This window comes from Oncorhynchus masou, chromosome 12 (genome assembly GCF_036934945.1).
Source record: "Oncorhynchus masou masou isolate Uvic2021 chromosome 12, UVic_Omas_1.1, whole genome shotgun sequence".
Taxonomy (NCBI): Eukaryota; Metazoa; Chordata; class Actinopteri; order Salmoniformes; family Salmonidae; genus Oncorhynchus; species Oncorhynchus masou.
In genome coordinates this window covers 17656616-17681981 of record NC_088223.1, presented here as the reverse complement: position 1 = coordinate 17681981, position 25366 = coordinate 17656616, and the positions used below count along the sequence as shown (strand labels likewise).

General features: G+C 45.1%; 1 protein-coding gene across 1 annotated transcript; it reads left to right on the top strand.

Annotated features, from left to right (window-relative positions):
* Positions 1-1664: 1664 nt before the first annotated feature.
* Positions 1665-24601, top strand: LOC135549625 (ubiquilin-4-like). Its single transcript, XM_064979756.1, has 11 exons — positions 1665-1853; positions 2981-3132; positions 3489-3643; positions 3807-4069; positions 15222-15380; positions 15579-15804; positions 17601-17740; positions 18633-18716; positions 19247-19362; positions 22799-23000; positions 23112-24601. Exons 1-11 carry the CDS (start codon positions 1710-1712, stop codon positions 23262-23264), a joined length of 1794 nt encoding a protein of 597 aa, XP_064835828.1. The 5' UTR covers positions 1665-1709; the 3' UTR covers positions 23265-24601.
* The last annotated feature ends 765 nt before the right edge of the window (positions 24602-25366 follow it).

The following is a 25366-nucleotide window of genomic DNA, read 5'->3' as shown; positions in this document are numbered from 1 at the left end:
ATAATGTATTTAGGATGCCCCTTACCTTGTTTCTTCAGTAAAAACACCCTCTTAATCGTTTACCTTTCTGGGGAGAAAGGGAGAGAGGGATAGTGGGAAAGAGAGAGACGTTGCACGCCTAGGAGAGATAGGAGAGTGGAAGAGGACTCCACTGGGCTATCCCCTCTGTTGATGAAAGCAAAATTCTTAAACAATCAGTCCCCATGTAACGGATGCAATTGAACAAGCCATCGCTAGTGGCACGGGATCATGTGACCCCCACAGCCCTTTCAGTGTAGGCGGCTGGGAGGGGGTCACGGGGTTAGAGTAGGGGCTTTGGCTGGTTTGTATTTGGTATGTTCTAGAATTGTGGATGTGCATAGGTATGCAGTACTGTTGGAGTCAATGCAACATGCTGAAGCCAACATTTTTTCTTTCAATGGATGTGTGGCTATGGCGGCATGGATAGACTGTTAGACACACATACAGTATAGGGATGGAAAGCCCCTCTGTCTATCTGGTTATCCTCTCTCTAATATACAGAATACATCTGTACTATGTTGCTCACCTGCTTCCTCATAATACTGTTTTTAAATACCTTGTAAATTGAATACTCTGCGATCATAGTTTTCCATGACAGTATTTATACAGTGAATTTTTTAGACACACACACACACGCACACAAACTGCCATCTAAAGACAGATACAGACAGTCTGTGAGGTCTGATTAAGGGATACCCTTCTTCAAAAGCCAACGTCAATGTGTCATTTAACGGAATCAGTGGATCGAAACATAGCAATTATGACTGCCATTTAATTTCCCAATACATCAGTATTAGCATTTATGTCCAGAGGATGCAGACGCCAAACATGCAGATAAGGTTCTGTTTATGACTGCTTCATTATGCAAGGTGAGTGGTGGGGATAATTTAAAGTAAAAGCGCTGGTTGACAATTTCAGGGCATGTTTTGACGTGTGAAAAGTGGTGTGATTTTTTGTTTTAAAGGCTGTGCATATGGAGGTACATATGCTATCTGCTTGGTATTTTTCTTTAAAGAATTAGGCTACAACAGCTTTTTCAAACTGGAACTCCAAATCACACTTGGTTTGTGTGGTAGGCTACAGACACCATAGTCTTCTTGTTTGCTTGACAGACTCATGACGCTTCTCCAGGGGCACTTGTTGTGTCAGCAGCTGTGGGAAGAGATTAACACAAGAATACATGTTTATATTATAACAGTTATATATTGATTATATTGACATATACAACTTAAAAATATTGATTTGAATAAGTTTGGAACACAAAGAAAACTTTGCCAGTCAAATCAACATGTAAGATAGTCATCAGGACCAGGTACAGCCTTGTGGAGTGAAATAGCTATTACATTAGTGCTTTGTCATCCGGTCTGGTGCATTTGGGTAGCCTTTGCACGGTATACATCATTGCTGTCAACCTGCAATTGCATATTTTTGTTTGAGGATGGCTTACCCCCTGTTGCCAAGTGTAGTGTATATATTAAATGTTGTGCATTGGAATATTTCACTAGCCTACCATAGACGACAATGCTAAGGCAGCGGCTTTACCGTCCCTTTGCAAAGGCATGTACCGTAGTCTGTGTTTGGTTCAAATTATTCGTCATCATGAGGCACATTTTCTGGAAAGGAAATGGTGACCTATGTTGACCCGGAATTGGACGCCAAATCCGAGCGATTCTATCGGAGGAGTAAACATGGAGGACAACGGCGGTGAAGATCCTGTTAATAACAACAATGATACAACGGTATCTTCGGAGGGATCTACTATTAAGGTTACAGTCAAAACCCCGAAAGATAAGGAAGAAATCGCCATATCGGAAGATGCCTCGGTCACTCAGGTTCGTGTATTTTGTTAATCCGTAGCTTGCAGCGAGCGGCCACAAACGTTAGCTGCTATGCTACATCATCATCATGCCCACTGGTGGGTGTGTGTGTAGTTAAATGTAGTGTAGTGTAGTTAGTTAGCGAGCTAACATTTCAGAATTGGACGATGTAGCGATATTTATAGCTATTTACTTAGCAAACTATTCACTAACTTTGTTATAATACCACTCTCAACTACTCTAGTCCTCCATATTGTTAGGTGCTTAGTTGTTTTATGTAGCCTAGCTAACGTTAGCTAACCGGCTTTCCAACTCAACAAATGACAGCTGATTCCCTGCACAGTCAAGGCAATGTGTCGTGTGACTTCTGTATGTTAGTCATAAAAAAAACAATATTTTAACAAAGTAGTTAGCTAACTAGGTAAATTATTAGCTAACGTTGGATAAATGTTGTTAGCTAAATGCTAGCTATCTAGTTTCTTAGCTGTTTCTCCAGAAACAACTTTGTGCTGGCCTTGGTACTCTATAAACAGTCTTCTTCAGAATGTAACGGAACCTCATTGTTCTGAATATCAGTTACTAGACTTTAGATTTCTGTCCATGTGAATCATCTCTCCCATACACAAGTCCCCCTGTTACATTCAAGCTGATGTGTTATGTATCTGTCAGCTTATGTCTCTTTTCTTCCTGTCACTCCAGTCCTGATTTGATATCCTGAACAGCTAAATGGCCTACAGCTTATTTTTTACTCCTTTATAATGTGCCTCTCATATGTGTAGTATTCTTGTGCTCACTGGAGGCACAACACTAAGAGTGATTTGGTATTTGTGATCAGGTAGTATGATTCTTGTAATAGGATAAGCAGTGAGCATTTACCCAGAGATAAGCAATGAGCATTTACCCAGAGATAAGCAATGAGCATTTACCCAGAGATAAGCAATGAGCATTTACCCAGAGATAAGCAATGAGGATTTACCCAGAGATAAGCAATGAGGATTTACCCAGAAACAAGGCTTTAGAATTATAAGTTCATTTAGAATTGTTTGACTACGTCACTTTGTTTCCCTTTCTTCCCTCATCTTCCGCCCTCTTTCTCTTGCTGTCCATCCCTCCTCTCTCTATATATCTTTCTCCTTTCCCAGTTTAAGGAGGAGATCTCGCGGAGGTTCAAAGCCAAGCAGGATCAGTTGGTTCTGATCTTTGCAGGGAAGATACTGAAAGACGGGGACTCTCTCAACCAACACGGCATCAAGGACGGCCTGACAGTCCACCTGGTCATAAAGACGGCACACAAGTAAGATGATGCAAAATGGATATTGTGTATTAGTTGGATACTGTCGTCTTCTCCGGACATTTGGCAGAAAGGGAAAATTGGAATTGGAAAAGGAATTGCTTGATCAACTTTTGAATAGGTGAATAGGCTATATGTAGTGTCTCCACTTGCATTGCCGAATAGCTTTCGGTAACGCAACTGGTTAGTATGTATTAAAGTGGGCGGTCACGTGTTTTGCAGATTAGTATTGCTAGTTTGAGCCGACAGATCTATAACTGACATTTATGTGAATTTGGTCGGGTCGCTAAATTCATATTGCATATTGTAGCTTTAATGTGAATATGGAAAAATAACTGATCGGTGCATTGTCCCTCCAGGGCAGGAGATGGTGCTAGTTCCTCCACCTCCTGCACCTCCCAGGTAGGCAGCAGTAGTGGCAGCTCCTCGGGCCCCAGTTCTGCAGCCCACTCCTCCACAGTAGGGTCCACTGGAGGCCCTGCCTCGGCACCCCCACAGACCCCCAACATACTGAGTGAGTTTACAAAGCTAAATAAGTACACACTTCTAATCTTATCTATCCACCCCCTCACACACCCCCAACAGTTTATACTGAAAAAGACATCTGACAACAATTTCCAAAGATCATTACTATCACCATCACGCCCTCTGACCATGCCCCTCTCCCTCCCTCCTAGCCGGGTTCGGTGACCTGTCCAGCCTGAGCAGTATGGGCATGGGCTCAGCTAACTTCATGGAGCTGCAGCAGCAAATGCAGAGCCAGCTGATGTCCAACCCAGAGATGCTGTCTCAGATCATGGAGAACCCCCTGGTGCAGAACATGATGTCCAACCCAGACCTGATGAGGCAGATGATCGTGGCCAACCCTCAGATGCAGCAGCTGATGGAGCGTAACCCCGAGATCTCCCACATGCTCAACAACCCCGAGCTTATGAGACAGGTGAGGGACCTTACAGTGAAATGCTTACTTACGAGCCCCTAACCACCAATGCAGTTTAAAAAAATACGGATAGGAATAAGAGATAAAAGTAACAAGTCATTAAGGAGCAGCATTAAAATAACAATAGCAAGACTATATACAGGGTGTTACCGGTACAGAGTCAATGTGCTGGGGCACCAGTTAGTTGAGGTAGTATGTACATGTAGGTAGAGTTATTAAAGTGACTATGCATAGATGATAACAACAGATTAGCAGCTGTGTAAAAGAGGGGGGGGGGGGGCAATGCAAATAGTCTGGGTAGCCATTTAATTAATGTTCAGGGGTCATGGCTTGGGGGTAGAAGCTGTTTAGAAGCTTCTTGGACCTAGACTTGACGCTCCGGTACTGCTTGCAGTGCGGTAGCAGAGGGAACACTCTGACTAGAGTGGCTGGAGTCCTTGACAATTGTTAGGGCCTTTCTCTGACACTGCCTGGTATAGAGGTCCTGGATGGCAGGAAGCTTAGCCCCAGTGATGCACTGGGCTGTTCGCACTACCCTCTGTAGTGCCTTGCGGTTGGAGGTCGAGCAGTATCCATACCAGGCAGTGATGTGTACCAGTCAGGATGGTCTCGATGGTGCATCTGTAGAACCTTTTGAGGGCCTGAGGACCCATGCCAAATCATTTCAGTCTCCTGAGCGGGAATAGGCTTTGTCGTGCCCTCTTCACGACTGTCTTGGTGTACTTGGACCATGTTAGTTTGTAGGTGATGTGGACACCAAAGAACGTGAAGCTCTCAACCTGCTCTACTGCTGCCCCGTCAATGAGAATGAGGGTGTGCTCGGTCCTCTTTTTCCTGTTATCCACAATCATCTCATTTGTCTTGATCACGTTGAGGGAGAGGATGTTGTCCTGGCATCACACGGCCAGGTCTCTGACCTCCTCCCTATAGACTGTCTCGTCGTTGTCTGTGATCAGGCCTACCACTGTTGTGTCATCGGCAAACTTAATGATGGTATTGGAGTCGTGCCTGGCCGTGCAGTCATGAGTGAACAGGGAGTACAGAAGGGGACTGAGCACGAACCCCTGAGGGGCCCCCGTGTTGAGGATCAGCGTGGTGGATGTGTTGTTACCTACCCTTACCCCGTGGAGGTGGCCGTCAGGAAGTCCAGGATCCAGTTGCAGAGGGAGGTGTTTAGTCCCAGAGTCCTTAGCTTATTGATGAGCTTTCAGGGCACTAAGGTGTTGAACGCTGAGCTGTGGTCAATGTATAGAATTTTCACATATGTGTTCCTTTTGTCCAGGTGGGAAAGGGCAGTGTGGAGTGCAATAGAGATTAGAGCTTGACCAATTAATCTGCATGGCAGATTGATTAGGGCCGATTTCTAGTTTTCATAACAATCGGTAATCGGCTTTCTTGGACGACGATTACATTGCAATCCATGAGCAGATTGCGTGGCAGGCTGGAGTGTACTGTGGCTGGAGTGTACTGTGTAATTGACAGGCTGGGATTGGCTGGAGTGTACTGTGTAACATCCAGATTGGGATTTGCTAGAGTGTACTGTGTTTATGACAGGTTGCGATTGGCGTTGGGATTGGCTGAAGTGTACTGCGTTACTACAGGTTGGGATTGTCTGGAGTGTACTGCGTTACTGACGGGTTGTGATTGGCTGGAGTGTACTGTGTTACTGACAGGTTGTGATTGGCTGGAGTGTACTGTGTTACTGACAGGTTGTGATTGGCTGGAGTGTACTGTGTTACTGACAGGTTGTGATTGGCTGGAGTGTACTGTGTTACTCATAAATTGGGATTGGCTGGAGTGCACTGTGCAACAGACAGGTTGGGATTGCCTGGAGTGTACTGTGTTACTGACAGGTTGTGATTGGCTGGAGTGTACTGTGTCACTGACAGGTTGTGATTTGCTGGAGTGTACTGTGTTACTTATAAATTGGGATTGGCTGGAGTGTACTGTGCAACAGACAGGTTGGGATTGGCTGGAGTGTACTGTGCAACAGACAGGTTGGGATTGCCTGGAGTGTACTGTGTTAATGACAGGTTGCGATTGGCTGGAGTATACTGGATCACTGACAGGTTGTGATTGGCTGGAGTGTACTGTGTTAATGACGGGTTGGATTTGGCTGGAGTGTACTGTGTTACTGACGGGTTGGGATTGGCTGGAGTGTACTGTGTTACTGACTGGTTTGGATTGGCTGGATTTTATTGTTACTGACTGGTTGGGATTGGCTGGAGGGATCACTGACAGGTTATTGTTGGCTGGAGTGTACTGTGTTAATGACAGGTTGTGATTGCCTGGAGTGTACTGTGTTACTGACTGGTTTGGATTGGCTGGATTTTATTGTTACTGACAGGTTGTGATTGGCTGGAGTGTACTGTGTCACTGACAGGTTGTGATTGGCTGGAGTGTACTGTGTTACTGACAGGTTATGATTGGCTGGAGTGTACTGTGTTAATGACGATTTGGGATGCCTGGAGTGTACTGTGTTACTGACAGGTTGTGATTGGCTGGAGTGTACTGTGTCACTGACAGGTTGTGATTGGCTGGAGTGTACTGTGTTAATGACGATTTGGGATGCCTGGAGTGTACTGTGTTACTGACAGGTTGTGATTGGCTGGAGTGTACTGTGTCACTGACAGGTTGTGATTGGCTGGAGTGTACTGTGTTAATGACGATTTGGGATACCTGGAGTGTACTGTGTTACTGACAGGTTGTGATTGGCTGGAGTGTACTGTGTTACTGACAGGTTATGATTGGCTGGAGTGTACTGTGTTAATGACGATTTGGGATGCCTGGAGTGTACTGTGTTACTGACAGGTTGTGATTGGCTGGAGTGTACTGTGTCACTGACAGGTTGTGATTGGCTGGAGTGTACTGTGTTAATGACGATTTGGGATGCCTGGAGTGTACTGTGTTACTGACAGGTTGGGATTGGCTGGAGTGTACTGTGTTACTGACAGGTTGTGATTGGCTGGAGTGTACTGTGTTACTGACAGGTTGTGATTGGCTGGAGTGTACTGTGTTACTGACAGGTTGTGATTGGCTGGAGTGTACTGTGTTACTGACAGGTTGTGATTGGCTGGAGTGTACTGTGTTACTGACAGGTTATGATTGGCTGGAGTGTACTGTGTTAATGACAATTTGGGATGCCTGGAGTGTACTGTGTTAATGACGATTTGGGATGCCTGGAGTGTACTGTGTTAATGACGATTTGGGATGCCTGGAGTGTACTGTGTTAATGACGATTTGGGATGCCTGGAGTGTACTGTGTTAATGACGATTTGGGATTAACTGGAGTGTACTGTGTTAATGACGATTTGGGATTAACTGGAGTGTAAGGTGTTAATGACAATTTGGGATGCCTGGAGTGTACTGTGTTAATGACGATTTGGGATGGCTGGAGTGTACTCTGTCACTGACAGGTTGTGATTGGCTGGAGTGTACTGTGTTAATGACGATTTGGGATGCCTGGAGTGTACTGTGTTAATGACGATTTGGGATTAATTGGAGTGTACTGTGTTAATGACGATTTGGGATGGCTGGAGCGTACTGTGTTAATGACAATTTGGGATGCCTGGAGTGTACTGTGTTAATGACGATTTGGGATGGCTGGAGTGTACTGTGTTAATGACGATTTGGGATTAACTGGAGTGTTCTGTGTTAATGACGATTTGGGATGGCTGGAGTGTACTGTGTTAATGACGATTTGGGATTAACTGGAGTGTTCTGTGTTACTGACGATTTGGGATGCCTGGAGTGTACTGTGTTAATGACGATTTGGGATGGCTGGAGTGTACTGTGTTAATGACGATTTGGGATGCCTGGAGTGTACTGTGTTACTGACAGGTTGTGATTGGCTGGAGTGTACTGTGTTACTGACAGGTTGTGATTGGCTGGAGTATACTGGATCACTGACAGGTTGTGATTGGCTGGAGTGTACTGTGTTAATGATGATTTGGGATGCCTGGAGTGTACTGTGTTACTGACAGGTTGTGATTAACTGGAGTGTACTGTGTTAATGACGATTTGGGATGCCTGGAGTGTACTGTGTTAATGACGATTTGGGATTAACTGGAGTGTACTGTGTTACTGACAGGTTGTGATTGGCTGGAGTGTACTGTGTTACTGACAGGTTGTGATTGGCTGGAGTATACTGGATCACTGACAGGTTGTGATTGGCTGGAGTGTACTGTGTTAATGATGATTTGGGATGCCTGGAGTGTACTGTGTTACTGACAGGTTGTGATTAACTGGAGTGTACTGTGTTAATGACGATTTGGGATGCCTGGAGTGTACTCTGTTACTCATAAATTGGGATTGGCTGGAGTGTACTGTGTTAATGACGATTTGGGATGCCTGGAGTGTACTGTGTTACTGACAGGTTGTGATTGGCTGGAGTGTACTGTGTTACTGACAGGTTGTGATTGGCTGGAGTGTACTGTGTTACTGACAGGTTCTGATTGGCTGGAGTGTACTGTGTTACTGACAGGTTGTGATTGGCTGGAGTGTACTGTGTCACTGACAGGTTGTGATTGGCTGGAGTGTACTGTGTTAATGATGATTTGGGATGCCTGGAGTGTACTGTGTTACTGACAGGTTGTGATTAACTGGAGTGTTCTGTGTTAATGACGATTTGGGATGCCTGGAGTGTACTCTGTTACTCATAAATTGGGATTGGCTGGAGTGTACTGTGTTAATGATGATTTGGGATGCCTGGAGTGTACTGTGTTAATGACGATTTGGGATGGCTGGAGTGTACTCTGTCACTGACAGGTTGTGATTGGCTGGAGTGTACTGTGTTAATGACGATTTGGGATGCCTGGAGTGTACTGTGTTAATGACGATTTGGGATGCCTGGAGTGTACTGTGTTAATGACGATTTGGGATTAACTGGAGTGTACTGTGTTAATGACGATTTGGGATTAACTGGAGTGTACTGTGTTAATGACGATTTGGGATTAACTGGAGTGTACTGTGTTAATGACAATTTGGGATGCCTGGAGTGTACTGTGTTAATGACGATTTGGGATGGCTGGAGTGTACTCTGTCACTGACAGGTTGTGATTGGCTGGAGTGTACTGTGTTAATGACGATTTGGGATGCCTGGAGTGTACTGTGTTAATGACGATTTGGGATTAACTGGAGTGTACTGTGTTAATGACGATTTGGGATGGCTGGAGTGTACTGTGTTAATGACGATTTGGGATGCCTGGAGTGTACTGTGTTACTGACAGGTTGTGATTGGCTGGAGTGTTCTGTGTTACTGACAGGTTGTGATTGTGATTGGCTGGAGTATACTGGATCACTGACTGGTTTGGATTGGCTGGATTTTATTGTTACTGACTGGTTGGGATTGGCTGGAGTGTACTGTGCAACAGACAGGTTGGGATTGCCTGGAGTGTACTGTGTTAATGACAGGTTGCGATTGGCTGGAGTATACTGGATCACTGACAGGTTGTGATTGGCTGGAGTGTACTGTGTTACTGACGGGTTGGGATTGGCTGGAGTGTACTGTGTTACTGACAGGTTGTGATTGGCTGAAGTGTACTGTGTTACTGACTGGTTTGGATTGGCTGGATTTTATTGTTACTGACTGGTTGGGATTGGCTGGAGTGTACTGTGTTACTGACAGGTTGGGATTGGCTGGAGTGTACTGTGTTACTGACAGGTTGTGATTGGCTGGAGTGTACTGTGTTACTGACAGGTTGTGATTGGCTGGAGTGTACTGTGTTACTGACAGGTTGTGATTGGCTGGAGTGTACTGTGTCACTGACAGGTTGTGATTGGCTGGAGTGTACTGTGTTAATGATGATTTGGGATGCCTGGAGTGTACTGTGTTACTGACAGGTTGTGATTAACTGGAGTGTACTGTGTTAATGACGATTTGGGATGCCTGGAGTGTACTGTGTTACTCATAAATTGGGATTGGCTGGAGTGTACTGTGTTAATGACGATTTGGGATGCCTGGAGTGTACTGTGTTAATGACGATTTGGGATGCCTGGAGTGTACTGTGTTAATGACGATTTGGGATGCCTGGAGTGTACTGTGTTACTGACGATTTGGGATGCCTGGAGTGTACTGTGTTAATGACGATTTGGGATGCCTAGAGTGTACTGTGTTAATGACGATTTGGGATGCCTGGAGTGTACTGTGTTAATGACGATTTGGGATGCCTGGAGTGTACTGTGTTAATGACGATTTGGGATGCCTGGAGTGTACTGTGTTAATGACGATTTGGGATGCCTGGAGTGTACTGTGTAAATGACGATTTGGGATGCCTGGAGTGTACTGTGTAAATGACGATTTGGGATGCCTGGAGTGTACTGTGTTAATGACGATTTGGGATGCCTGGAGTGTACTGTGTTAATGACGATTTGGGATGCCTGGAGTGTACTGTGTTAATGACGATTTGGGATTAACTGGAGTGTACTGTGTTAATGACGATTTGGGATGCCTGGAGTGTACTGTGTAAATGACGATTTGGGATGCCTGGAGTGTACTGTGTTAATGACGATTTGGGATGCCTCGAGTGTACTGTGTAAATGACGATTTGGGATGCCTGGAGTGTACTGTGTTAATGACGAATTGGGATGCCTGGAGTGTACTGTGTAAATGACGATTTGGGATGCCTGGAGTGTACTGTGTTAATGACGATTTGGGATGCCTGGAGTGTACTGTGTTAATGACGATTTGGGATGCCTGGAGTGTACTGTGTAAATGACGATTTGGGATGCCTGGAGTGTACTGTGTAAATGACGATTTGGGATGCCTGGAGTGTACTGTGTTAATGACGATTTGGGATGCCTGGAGTGTACTGTGTAAATGACCATTTGGGATGCCTGGAGTGTACTGTGTTAATGACGATTTGGCATGCCTGGAGTGTACTGTGTAAATGACGATTTGGGATGCCTGGAGTGTACTGTGTAAATGACGATTTGGGATGCCTGGAGTGTACTGTGTTAATGACGATTTGGGATGCCTGGAGTGTACTGTGTTAATGACGATTTGGGATGCCTGGAGTGTACTGTGTTAATGACGATTTGGGATGCCTGGAGTGTACTGTGTTAATGACGATTTGGGATTAACTGGAGTGTACTGTGTTAATGACGATTTGGGATGCCTGGAGTGTACTGTGTAAATGACGATTTGGGATGCCTGGAGTGTACTGTGTTAATGACGATTTGGGATGCCTCGAGTGTACTGTGTAAATGACGATTTGGGATGCCTGGAGTGTACTGTGTTAATGACGAATTGGGATGCCTGGAGTGTACTGTGTAAATGACGATTTGGGATGCCTGGAGTGTACTGTGTTAATGACGATTTGGGATGCCTGGAGTGTACTGTGTAAATGACGATTTGGGATGCCTGGAGTGTACTGTGTAAATGACCATTTGGGATGCCTGGAGTGTACTGTGTAAATGACCATTTGGGATGCCTGGAGTGTACTGTGTAAATGACCATTTGGGATGCCTGGAGTGTACTGTGTTACTGACAGGTTGTGATTAACTGGAGTGTACTGTGTTAATGACGATTTGGGATGCCTGGAGTGTACTCTGTTACTCATAAATTGGGATTGGCTGGAGTGTACTGTGTTAATGACGATTTGGGATGCCTGGAGTGTACTGTGTTACTGACAGGTTGTGATTGGCTGGAGTGTACTGTGTTACTGACAGGTTGTGATTGGCTGGAGTGTACTGTGTTACTGACAGGTTCTGATTGGCTGGAGTGTACTGTGTTACTGACAGGTTGTGATTGGCTGGAGTGTACTGTGTCACTGACAGGTTGTGATTGGCTGGAGTGTACTGTGTTAATGATGATTTGGGATGCCTGGAGTGTACTGTGTTACTGACAGGTTGTGATTAACTGGAGTGTTCTGTGTTAATGACGATTTGGGATGCCTGGAGTGTACTCTGTTACTCATAAATTGGGATTGGCTGGAGTGTACTGTGTTAATGACGATTTGGGATGCCTGGAGTGTACTGTGTTAATGACGATTTGGGATGGCTGGAGTGTACTCTGTCACTGACAGGTTGTGATTGGCTGGAGTGTACTGTGTTAATGACGATTTGGGATGCCTGGAGTGTACTGTGTTAATGACGATTTGGGATTAACTGGAGTGTACTGTGTTAATGACGATTTGGGATTAACTGGAGTGTACTGTGTTAATGACGATTTGGGATTAACTGGAGTGTACTGTGTTACTGACAGGTTGTGATTGGCTGGAGTGTTCTGTGTTACTGACAGGTTGTGATTGTGATTGGCTGGAGTATACTGGATCACTGACAGGTTGTGATTGGCTGGAGTGTACTGTGTTACTGACTGGTTTGGATTGGCTGGATTTTATTGTTACTGACTGGTTGGGATTGGCTGGAGTGTACTGTGCAACAGACAGGTTGGGATTGCCTGGAGTGTACTGTGTTAATGACAGGTTGCGATTGGCTGGAGTATACTGGATCACTGACAGGTTGTGATTGGCTGGAGTGTACTGTGTTACTGACGGGTTGGGATTGGCTGGAGTGTACTGTGTTACTGACAGGTTGTGATTGGCTGAAGTGTACTGTGTTACTGACTGGTTTGGATTGGCTGGATTTTATTGTTACTGACAGGTTGGGATTGGCTGGAGTGTACTGTGTTACTGACAGGTTGGGATTGGCTGGAGTGTACTGTGTTACTGACAGGTTGTGATTGGCTGGAGTGTACTGTGTTACTGACAGGTTGTGATTGGCTGGAGTGTACTGTGTTACTGACAGGTTGTGATTGGCTGGAGTGTACTGTGTCACTGACAGGTTGTGATTGGCTGGAGTGTACTGTGTTAATGATGATTTGGGATGCCTGGAGTGTACTGTGTTACTGACAGGTTGTGATTAACTGGAGTGTACTGTGTTAATGACGATTTGGGATGCCTGGAGTGTACTGTGTTACTCATAAATTGGGATTGGCTGGAGTGTACTGTGTTAATGACGATTTGGGATGCCTGGAGTGTACTGTGTTAATGACGATTTGGGATTAACTGGAGTGTACTGTGTTAATGACGATTTGGGATGCCTGGAGTGTACTGTGTAAATGACGATTTGGGATGCCTGGAGTGTACTGTGTTAATGACGATTTGGGATGCCTCGAGTGTACTGTGTAAATGACGATTTGGGATGCCTGGAGTGTACTGTGTTAATGACGAATTGGGATGCCTGGAGTGTACTGTGTAAATGACGATTTGGGATGCCTGGAGTGTACTGTGTTAATGACGATTTGGGATGCCTGGAGTGTACTGTGTAAATGACGATTTGGGATGCCTGGAGTGTACTGTGTAAATGACGATTTGGGATGCCTGGAGTGTACTGTGTTAATGACGATTTGGGATGCCTGGAGTGTACTGTGTAAATGACCATTTGGGATGCCTGGAGTGTACTGTGTTAATGACGATTTGGGATGCCTGGAGTGTACTGTGTAAATGACGATTTGGGATGCCTGGAGTGTACTGTGTAAATGACGATTTGGGATGCCTGGAGTGTACTGTGTTAATGACGATTTGGGATGCCTGGAGTGTACTGTGTTAATGACGATTTGGGATGCCTGGAGTGTACTGTGTTAATGACGATTTGGGATTAACTGGAGTGTACTGTGTTAATGACGATTTGGGATGCCTGGAGTGTACTGTGTAAATGACGATTTGGGATGCCTGGAGTGTACTGTGTTAATGACGATTTGGGATGCCTCGAGTGTACTGTGTAAATGACGATTTGGGATGCCTGGAGTGTACTGTGTTAATGACGAATTGGGATGCCTGGAGTGTACTGTGTAAATGACGATTTGGGATGCCTGGAGTGTACTGTGTTAATGACGATTTGGGATGCCTGGAGTGTACTGTGTAAATGACGATTTGGGATGCCTGGAGTGTACTGTGTAAATGACGATTTGGGATGCCTGGAGTGTACTGTGTTAATGACGATTTGGGATGCCTGGAGTGTACTGTGTAAATGACCATTTGGGATGCCTGGAGTGTACTGTGTAAATGACGATTTGGGATGCCTGGAGTGTACTGTGTTAATGACGATTTGGGATGCCTGGAGTGTACTGTGTAAATGACCATTTGGGATGCCTGGAGTGTACTGTGTTAATGACGATTTGGGATGCCTGGAGTGTACTGTGTAAATGACGATTTGGGATGCCTGGAGTGTACTGTGTAAATGACGATTTGGGATGCCTGGAGTGTACTGTGTTAATGACGATTTGGGATGCCTGGAGTGTACTGTGTTAATGACGATTTGGGATGCCTGGAGTGTACTGTGTTAATGACGATTTGGGATGCCTGGAGTGTACTGTGTTAATGACGATTTGGGATTAACTGGAGTGTACTGTGTTAATGACGATTTGGGATGCCTGGAGTGTACTGTGTAAATGACGATTTGGGATGCCTGGAGTGTACTGTGTTAATGACGATTTGGGATGCCTCGAGTGTACTGTGTAAATGACGATTTGGGATGCCTGGAGTGTACTGTGTTAATGACGAATTGGGATGCCTGGAGTGTACTGTGTAAATGACGATTTGGGATGCCTGGAGTGTACTGTGTTAATGACGATTTGGGATGCCTGGAGTGTACTGTGTAAATGACGATTTGGGATGCCTGGAGTGTACTGTGTAAATGACGATTTGGGATGCCTGGAGTGTACTGTGTTAATGACGATTTGGGATGCCTGGAGTGTACTGTGTAAATGACCATTTGGGATGCCTGGAGTGTACTGTGTTAATGACGATTTGGGATGCCTGGAGTGTACTGTGTAAATGACGATTTGGGATGCCTGGAGTGTACTGTGTAAATGACGATTTGGGATGCCTGGAGTGTACAAAGAAGTTAGATTTGGCTAATAATGTAGCATCTGCTGGTTTTTTTCCATTTAAAAAAAAACTGTTCTAAGTCGACTGCTTTTTGAGAGGAATCTTTACATTTAGCTGCATTCTAAATTATTTAAAGATATAGGTTTCTCAGACACAGATTAAGTTTAGTCCTGGACTAAAAAGAAAGCTCAATTGAGAAAAGTATTTTTGTCCAGAATAAGGCTTAGCCTTATCTGTGGCTGGGAATGGTGTTTGGGTCTCCCTTACCGTTCTAGTCCCTGTACCCCAGAACCCAGCCTAGCTTCCTGTTCCCTTCTCCTCAGACCATGGAGCTGGCCAGGAACCCTGCTATGATGCAGGAGATGATGCGTAACCAGGATCGGGCGCTTAGCAACCTGGAGAGCATTCCGGGGGGCTACAACGCCCTGCGACGGATGTACACAGACATCCAGGAACCCATGTTCAGCGCCGCACGAGACCAGGTACCCACTGATGACAATGATTTAAAATCAGTTGACATCACGACTAAGTTAAAATTCAAACCAGAGATTCACCCATTTTTTTTACAAGGTTTTTCAGCCTCAGAAACCAACTCTATGCAATCCCGTGGAGAGTGCTGAACATAAACTCCATTGGTATTCAAGAAGTTGATAATTACTTATTTCTCTCCTTTCTCCCAGTTTGGAAACAACCCTTTCTCAGCCCTGGGGGGCAACTCTGATGGGGGGGTGCAGCCATCGAGGACAGAGAACCGGGAACCACTGCCCAACCCATGGGGCCCCCCCAGCTCCACCAACCCCTCTGAGGGTGGAGGGGGCACGGGCACCACAGGCTCCTCTACCACTGGCAGCACCAACCCCAGTGTCTCCAACCCTCTGGGTGTCAACTCTGCCAGTCTGGGAAATGGTACGGTAATACATAGACTGACTTCCTGTTGAAGTGACAGCATTCAGTTGATATACTACAGCTTCACATACTGCAATATCACATGGACGTGAATTCCTAAATGCATACTTAATGCATACTTATCAATTTGTGACACCCATACATACAGTGCATTCAGAAAGTATTCAGACCCCTTGAGTTTTTCCACATGTTTTTACGTAACAGCCTTATTCTAAAATGGATAAAATATATTTTTTCCTCAATATCCCATAATGACAAATACCCCACAATGACAAAGACAAAAACCAAGTGTAGACATTTTTGAAAATGTATTAAAATTAAAAACGGAAATATCACATTTACGTAAGTATTCAGACCCTCTGTACTTTGTTATAGCACCTTTGGCAGCAATTACAGCCTCAAGTCTTCAAGCTTGGCACACCTGTATTTGCGGAGTTTCTCCCATTCTTCTCTGCAGATCCTCTCAAGCCCTGTCAGGTTCGATGGGGAGCATCGCTGCACTATTTTCAGTTCTCCAGAGATGTTCCATCAGGTTCATGTCCAGGCTCTGGCTGGGCCACTCAAGGACATTCAGAGACTGAAGCCACTCCTGCGTTGTCTTGGCTGTGTGATTAGGGTCGTGGTCCTGTTGGAAGGTGAATCTTCGCTCCAGTCTGGGGTCTTCAGCGCTCTGGAGCAGGTTTTCATCAAGGATCTCTTTCTACTTTGCTCAGTTATCTTTCCCTTGATCCTGACTCGTCTCCCAGTCCCTGCCTCTGGAAAACAACAACATGATGCTGCCACCACCGTGCTTCGCCGTAGGGTTAGGGCCAGGTTTCCTCTAATCAAATCAAATGTATTTATATAGCCCTTCGTACATCAGCTGATATCTCAAAGTGCTGCACAGAAACCCAGCCTAAAACCCCAAACAGCAAGCAATGCAGGTGTAGAAGCACCTCTAGACGTGACGTTTGGCATTCAATCTTGGTTTTATCCAACCAGAGAATCTTGTTTCTCATGGTCTGAGTCCTTTAGTTGGCTTTAAGCAAACTCCAAGCGGACTGCTATGTGCCTTTTACCTCTGTCTGGCCACTGTACCATAAAGGCCTGATTGGTGGAGTGTTGCAGAGATGATTGTCCTTCTGGAAGGGTCTCCCATCTTTACAGAGGAACTCTGGAGCTCTGTCAGAGTGACCATCGGGTTCTTGGCCACCTCCTTGACCAAGGCCCTTCTCCCCCGGTTGCTCAGTTTGGCAGGGCGGCCAGATCTAGGAAGAGTCTTGGTGGCTCCAAACTTCTTCCTTTTAAGAATGATGGACACCAATGTGTTCTTGGTGACCTTCAATGCTGCAGAAATGGGTTGTGTGCCTTTCCAAATCAGGTCCAATCAATTTAACTCCAATCAAGTTGTAGAAACATCTCAAGGATGATCAATGGATACAGGATGCACCCCAGCTCAATTTTGAGTCTCATAGCAAAGGGTCTCAATACTTATTCAATAAGATATTTCTATTTTATTTTAATACATTTGCTAAAATGTCTAAACCTGTTTTCGCTTTGTCATTATGGGGTATTGTGTGTAGATGAAGATTTTTTTATTTAATAGATTTTAGAATAAGGCTGTATCCTAACAGATTTTTGGAAAAAGTCAAGGGGGTCTGCATACTTTCCGAATGCGCTGTATGTCAGGTTGGGGATTGTAAGCACACGCACACACAACGGCACTTACCCACCCTCCCTCAACCTGTGTGTGTGTGTGTGTGTGTGTCTGTCTTTGTCTGTCTGTCTCTGTCTGTCTGTGTCTCTCTCTCTCCCAGGCATGTTCAGCAGTCCAGGCATGCAGAGTCTGATGCAGCAGATTTCAGAGAACCCCCAGCTGATGCAGAACATGCTGTCTGCTCCCTACATGCGCAGTATGATGCAGTCTCTGGCCCAGAACCCAGACATGGCCTCCCAGGTCTGTAGCAACAGAGTAGTGGGGGTTATCATGGTTCATAAAGTCACTTTAAGTGTGTCATACGGCACCCTATTCCCGTTATAGTGCACCCATAGGGGCCATGGTTAAAAGTAGTGCACTATAAAGGGAAGAGGGTGACCTCTGGGACATAATCTGAACGCAGGGGGATCCATAGGAATCGATGGGAATGGGTTGTGTGTAATTCATTGGCAGCTGTACAGAACAGATCCAGCTGGCAGTGCTGTTCCTCGAGGTATCTAGAACAGGTCCAGCTGGCTGGCAGTGCTTTACCTCGAGGTATCTAGAACAGGTCCAGCTGACTGGCAGTGCTGTACCTCGAGGTATCTAGAACAGGTCCAGCTGGCAGTGCTTTACCTCAAGGTATCTAGAACAGGTCCAGCTGGCTGGCATTGCTTTACCTCGAAGTATCTAGAACGGGTCCAGCTGGCTGCCAGTGCTGTACCTCGAGGTATCTAGAACAGGTCCAGCTGGCTGCCAGTGTTGTACCTCGAGGTATCTAGAACAGGTCCAGCTGGCTGGCAGTGCTGTTCCTCGAGGTATCTAGAACAGGTCCAGCTGGCTGCCAGTGTTGTACCTCGAGGTATCTAGAACAGGTCCAGCTGGCTGGCAGTGCTGTACCTCGAGGTATCTAGAACAGGTCCAGCTGGCTGCCAGTGTTGTACCTCGAGGTATCTAGAACAGGTCCAGCTGGCTGGCAGTGCTGTTCCTTGAGGTATCTAGAACAGGTCCAGCTGGCAGTGTTGTACCTATCTCCATATAGATAGACCGATGTGAGGAAGAGGGTGAACGACCTCCCCACTGGGGTAGCAGCAGGTTGCAGCTGGCGAACGACAGGACCCTGATCTTCTCTCACCTTCTGTGTCTCCCGCAGGTGTTGATGAATAATCCCCTTTTTGCTGGAAACCCCCAACTGCAGGAACAGTTCAGGAGCCAGCTGCCTGTCTTCCTGCAGCAGGTATACACACACACACACACACATACATACACACACACACACACACACACACACACACACACACACATACATACATACATACATACATACATACATACATACATACATACATACATACATACATACATACATACATACATACATACATACATACATACATACATACATACATACATACATACATACATACATACATACATACATACATACATACATACATACATACATACATACATACATACATACATACATACATACATACATACATACATACATACATACATACATACATACATACATACATACATACATACACACATACATACACACATACATACACACATACATACACACACACATACATACATACATACATACATACATGCATACATACATGCATACATGTATACATACCAAACAGAGAGCTGAACCTGTCCCAAGGACTTGATTGATTTGAGTCTGGACTGGATGATTTGTTTCAGAATGTTAATTGATTCATTGTTAGTTTGATTGTGACTGATGTTGTTTAGATGCAGAACCCAGAGGCGCTCTCTGTCATGACCAACCCCCGAGCCATGCAGGCTCTCCTCCAGATACAACAGGGTCTACAGACGCTGCAGACAGAAGCACCGGGACTCATGCCCAGGTACACACACACTAATATATGTATATACTAAACGATATCATAACCGCCATCGATAAAAGACAGTACTGTGCAGCCGTCTTCATCGACCTTGCCAAGGCTTTCGACTCTGTCAATCACCATATTCTTATCGGCAGACTCAGTAGCCTCGGTTTTTCGGATGACTGCCTTGCCTGGTTCACCAATTACTTTGCAGACAGAGTTCAGTGTGTCAAATCGGAGGGCATGCTGTCCGGTCCTCTGGCAGTCTCTATGGGGGTGCCACAGGGTTCAATTCTTGGGCCGACTCTTTTCTCTGTATATATCAATGATGTTGCTCTTGCTGCGGGCGATTCCCTGATCCACCTCTACGCAGACGACACCATTCTATATACTTCCGGCCCGTCCTTGGACACTGTGCTATCTAACCTCCAAACGAGCTTCAAGGCCATACAACACTCGTGGCCTCCAACTGCTCTTAAACGCTAGTAAAACCAAATGCATGCTTTTCAACCGATCGCTGCCTGCACCCGCATGCCCGACGAGCATCACCACCCTGGACGGTTCCGACCTTGAATATGTGGACACCTATAAGTTCCTAGGTGTCTGGCTAGACTGTAAACTCTCCTTCCAGACTCATATAAACCATCTCCAATCGAAAATCAAATCAAGAGTCGGCTTCCTATTCCGCAACAAAGCCTCCTTCACTCACGCCGCCAAACTTACCCTAGTAAAACTGACTATCCTACCGATCCTCGACTTCGGCGATGTCATCTACAAAATTGCCTCCAACACTCTACTCAGCAAACTGGATGCAGTTTATCACAGTGCCATCCGTTTTGTCACTAAAGCACCTTATACCACCCACCACTGCGACTTGTATGCTCTGGTCGGCTGGCCCTCGCTACATATTCGTCGCCAGACCCACTGGCTCCAGGTCATCTACAAGTCCATGCTAGGTAAAGCTCCGCCTTATCTCAGTTCACTGGTCACGATGGCAACACCCATCCGTAGCACGCGCTCCAGCAGGTGTATCTCACTGATCATCCCTAAAGCCAACACCTCATTTGGCCGCCTTTCGTTCCAGTACTCTGCTGCCTGTGACTGGAACGAATTGCAAAAATCCCTGAAGTTGGAGACTTTTATCTCCCTCACCAACTTCAAACATGTGCCATCTGAGCAGCTAACCGATCGCTGCAGCTGTACATAGTCTATTGGTAAATAGCCCACCCATTTTCACCTACCTCATCCCCACACTGTTTTTATTTATTTACTTTTCTGCTCTTTTGCACACCAGCATCTCTACCTGTACATGACCATCTGATCATTTATCACTCCAGTGCTAATCTGCAAAATTGTAATTATTCGCCTACCTCCTCATGCCTTTTGCACACAATGTATATAGACTCGCCTTTTTTTTGTACTGTGTTATTGACTTGTTAATTGTTTACTCCATGTATAACTCTGTGTTGTCTGTTCACACTGCTAAGCTTTATCTTGGCCAGGTCGCAGTTGCAAATGAGAACTTGTTCTCAACTAGCCTACCTGGTTAAATAAAGGTGAAATAAAAAAAAATAAAAAAATATATACAGTGCCTTGCAAAAGTATTCGGCCCCCTTGAACTTTGCAACCTTTTGCCACATTTCAGGCTTCAAACATAAAGATATAACACTGTATTTTTTTTGTGAAGAATCAACAACTAGTGGGACACAATCATGAAGTGGAACGGCATTTATTGGATATTTTTGGGGAAAAAACTGAAAAATTGGGCGTGCAAAATTATTCAGCCCCCTTAAGTTAATACTTTGTAGCGCCACCTTTTGCTGCGTTTACAGCTGTACGTCGCTTGGGGTATGTCTCTATCAGTTTTGTACATCGAGAGACTGAAATTTTTTCCCATTCCTCCTTGCAAAACAGCTCGAGCTCAGTGAGGTTGGATGGAGAGCATTTGTGAACAGCAGTTTTCAGTTCTTTCCACAGATTCTCGATTGGATTCAGGTCTGGACGTTGACTTGGCCATTTTAACACCTGGATATGTTTATTTTTGAACCATTCCATTGTAGATTTTGCTTTATGTTTTGGATCATTGTCTTGTTGGAAGACAAATCTCTGTCCCAGTCTCAGGTCTTTTGCAGACTCCATCAGGTTTTCTTCCAGAATGGTCCTGTATTTGGCTCCATCCATCTTCCCATCAATTTTAACCATCTTCCCTGTCCCTGCTGAAGAAAAGCAGGCACAAACCATGATGCTGCCACCACCATGTTTGACAGTGGGGATGGTGTGTTCAGAGTGATGAGCTGTGTTGCTTTTACGCCAAACATAACGTTTTGCATTGTTGCCAAAAAGTTCAATTTTGGTTTCATCTGACCAGAGCACCTTCTTCCACATGTTTGGTGTGTCTCCCAGGTGGCTTGTGGCAAACTTTAAACGACACTTTTTATGGATATCTTTAAGAAATGGCTTTCTTCTTGCCACTCTTCCATAAAGGCCAGATTTGTGCAATATACGACTGATTGTTGTCCTATGGACAGAGTCTCCCACCTCAGCTGTAGATCTCTGCAGTTCATCCAGAGTGATCATGGGCCTCTTGGCTGCATCTCTGATCAGTCTTCTCCTTGTATGAGCTGAAAGTTTAGAGGGACGGCCAGGTCTTGGTAGATTTGCAGTGGTCTGATACTCCTTCCATTTCAATATTATCGCTTGCACAGTGCTCCTTGGGATGTTTAAAGCTTGGGAAATCTTTTTGTATCCAAATCCGACTTTAAACTTCTTCACAACAGTATCTCGGACCTGCCTGGTGTGTTCCTTGTTCTTCATGATGCTCTCTGCGCTTTTAACGGACCTCTGAAACTATCACAGTGCAGGTGCATTTATACGGAGACTTGATTACACACAGGTGGATTGTATTTATCATCATTAGTCATTTAGGTCAACATTGGATCATTCAGAGATCCTCACTGAACTTCTGGAGAGAGTTTGCTGCACTGAAAGTAAAGGGGCTGAATAATTTTGCACGCCCAATTTTTCAGTATTTGAATTGTTAAAAAAGTTTGAAATATCCAATAAATGTCGTTCCACTTCATGATTGTGTCCCACTTGTTGTTGATTCTTCACAAAAAAAATACAGTTTTATATCGTTGTTTGAAGCCTGAAATGTGGCAAAAGGTCGCAAAGTTCAAGGGGGCCGAATACTTTCGCAAGGCACTGTATATACACACAGACACACACACACCCCGCAGGAGGTCGGTGGCACCTTAATTGGGGAGGATGGGCTCGTGGTAATGGCTGGAGCAGAATGGTATCAAATACAGCAAACGCCCTGTTCCAGCCATTATTGTGAGCCGTCCTCCCCTCAGCAGCCTCTGCTGACACACACACTGAGACACTTTGGGTAGTAGCCTAAATCCTCTTTTAGTACAGACTTTGAGAACATATTGCCTAACATCTTTGTGTCTCCCAGTTTGGCACCGGGTGGGCTGCCAGGTGGTCTACCAGGGGGGCTAGTAGGTGGATTACCAGGTGGAATACCCACAACCCCCCTGTCCGTAGGAGGGGGTGTGGCTCCAGAGAACCCCGCCTCTTCACCGAGCGCCGGAACAAACCCCGCCCAGCAGCTGATGATGCAGCAGATGCTCCAAATGTTCGCAGGAGGGAATGCCTCGGTATGTACCACACACATCCTGTCTTCCCTCATTCTGTTTTACTGTTTGATTGATTAGTTGATGATTGGTTGACTGATTTGATTGAGTGATTGTGACTGGTCCCCCCTACAGAGCCAGACCCCGGAGGTGCAGTTCCAGCAGCAGCTGGAGCAGCTGGGTGCTATGGGCTTCATCAACCGAGAGGCCAACCTGCAGGCCCTGATCGCTACAGGAGGAGATGTCAACGCTGCCATCGAGAGACTGCTGGGCTCTCAGCCCTCATAAAGACACACTCGCACACACACCGTTACGTATATAAGCATACGTCGATACAGACACGCGCACACACACTATCCAGCTCTGGGTAGCAAGGGATAAACACACACAGTTACGTATATAAGCATACGTCGATACAGACACGCACACACACTATCCAGCTCTGGGTAGTAAGGGAGAAACACACACACATACTGTCTACAGAGAATCAAGAAGTGAAATGAACCCTCCCAAACCGACACAGATGAGACCCGGTCAGGATATGTACCATTCTAAACATCCACCGCAGCCTCCTGTCAGATCATGCCCCCCCCCCCTCACATCCATATCCCCTGTTCTTAGCCTCCTCCACAGAGCTCTGCCCAGCAGAACCAGACTGACCAGACCTCCTCAACAGAGGGGTGCGAAAGGGAAGGGGGCGAAAGGTACCCTCTCTTAAACAGAGATGCTTTACCCGACAAGATTCATTCATCCATCTTCCTCTCTAATAAATCTGAGGGGTTTATTCAATGAGATGAGAGTTCAGAGTGCGGCAGTTAGAAATGCATTCACTGCATTGCATAGAGCTGTTATGACGCATTTGTTTCCTGTCTATATGTTGCATTTCTGTCTACAGTGATGTGAACAATCCACCATTTTGACCAAACCCCTGCTCTGCAGGGTATATGGAGAGGAGGGGAAGAGAGAAATACAAAATAGTTTTGTCAATATCACACGGATATCAGGCTCCAATCCCTTACCCCTCTTTCCACTACTTTAACCGTCCAAAACCCTTTCTATTTATTGCTAGTGCTGAAAAGAAAAGATCCCCCACACTTCCACATCCCCCACACTTCAAATCAAATGAGTCTGCCGGTGCTGGTGTAGATCGACTTCACACAGGCGGTGCCACAAGATTGAGACCATTGATAAGATTGAGAAATGTCATGATAATCGTTAATGAAGGAAGAAAGGTGTGGTTCTGAGGAAGACAAAGACGAGACAGACAGATTTCCTTTTCATTTTAATCTGATTCATTATGTATTTTAATTTGAGGTGTAAGTCGTACCTACCTATAGATAATCTGATTTGTCTCATTAAACAAAACTCTTCCTGGAAAATGTATGAATAAAATATTATGAAAAAAGGCTTTACATTTTTGGTATGGTGTGGCACCATACGTTGTTGTAAATTAGGTTCTTGCTTTTTGCTTTTATTTTAGCATTGTAGTTGTGGTAACCTTGGCAATGGCTTCCATAGCTGTGATTTGTCTGTTGGCCTCAGCTAAAAATCCATACCCAATTCAACATGTTTGAACTAACTTTTAACAGAACTGTACTACAAAATAAAACTAAGTTGGTCAATAAGATCCCTATTTCAAATTGTGACCATCCTGACTTGTAGTATGAAGAACAGAATTATACTTTGCGTTCCATTCAGCAGTCCACTTCACTTATAAATCACTTATTCTGGACGTAGTGAAACAGTTTCATTTAAGTTGAATGAATAATGCATTTTCCTGGTAGCCTGGAGGCTCCTCGATGTTATACTGTTGTCTACTGTAGTATCTACCTGTCAAGTGAGTATCTGTCACGGTGCATTGGAAGACGGTGCATTGAAACTGTCATTTAGTTTAGTGCACCTCTGTAGTCAGGGCCGTGCACAGACCTTTCAGTGGGCAGGTGCTCAAAATGAAAAATGGGCACCCCCCTCCCCGCTTGATAATTATTTTCAGAATATCTCGAAATTGATAAACATACCAAATGTCTCTGTAGTGAAAATTAAAATAAATTTAAACAACTACAAATAGCATAGGCCTATTTATTTCTGCAACAACACACTAATCATCACAAATTGTAAGCAAGCTATTTACTTAGTGCCCCCTAAAGACATGACTGACCTCAGGGAAAAGATTGTGGGCTGTCAGCTGATCGTTGTTGATTGATTCACATGCTCTTTTACTAATTGTGAATTAACTCTTGTCTTTTTGCATCTCTTTGCTGTGGATATCAGCCAACCAGACCAAATATTGATGATGTAGGCTAATTCAAATGTTAAACAAATGTCATACTGCTGTGGCAGTACTGTTGATATTTACTAGTTAGCTAGCAACACACACTCGACTTGTGACC

Excerpts from the sequence above, each read along its gene's own strand:
- LOC135549625 (XM_064979756.1), top strand. The coding sequence starts at position 1,710 with ATGGAGGACAACGGCGGTGAAGATCCTGTTAATAACAACAATGATACA. Across the intron at positions 3,644-3,806 it reads ACAGACCCCCAACATACTGA|CCGGGTTCGGTGACCTGTCC; the intron begins GTGAGTTTACAA and ends CCTCCCTCCTAG. Across the intron at positions 15,805-17,600 it reads CTCTGCCAGTCTGGGAAATG|GCATGTTCAGCAGTCCAGGC; the intron begins GTACGGTAATAC and ends TCTCTCTCCCAG.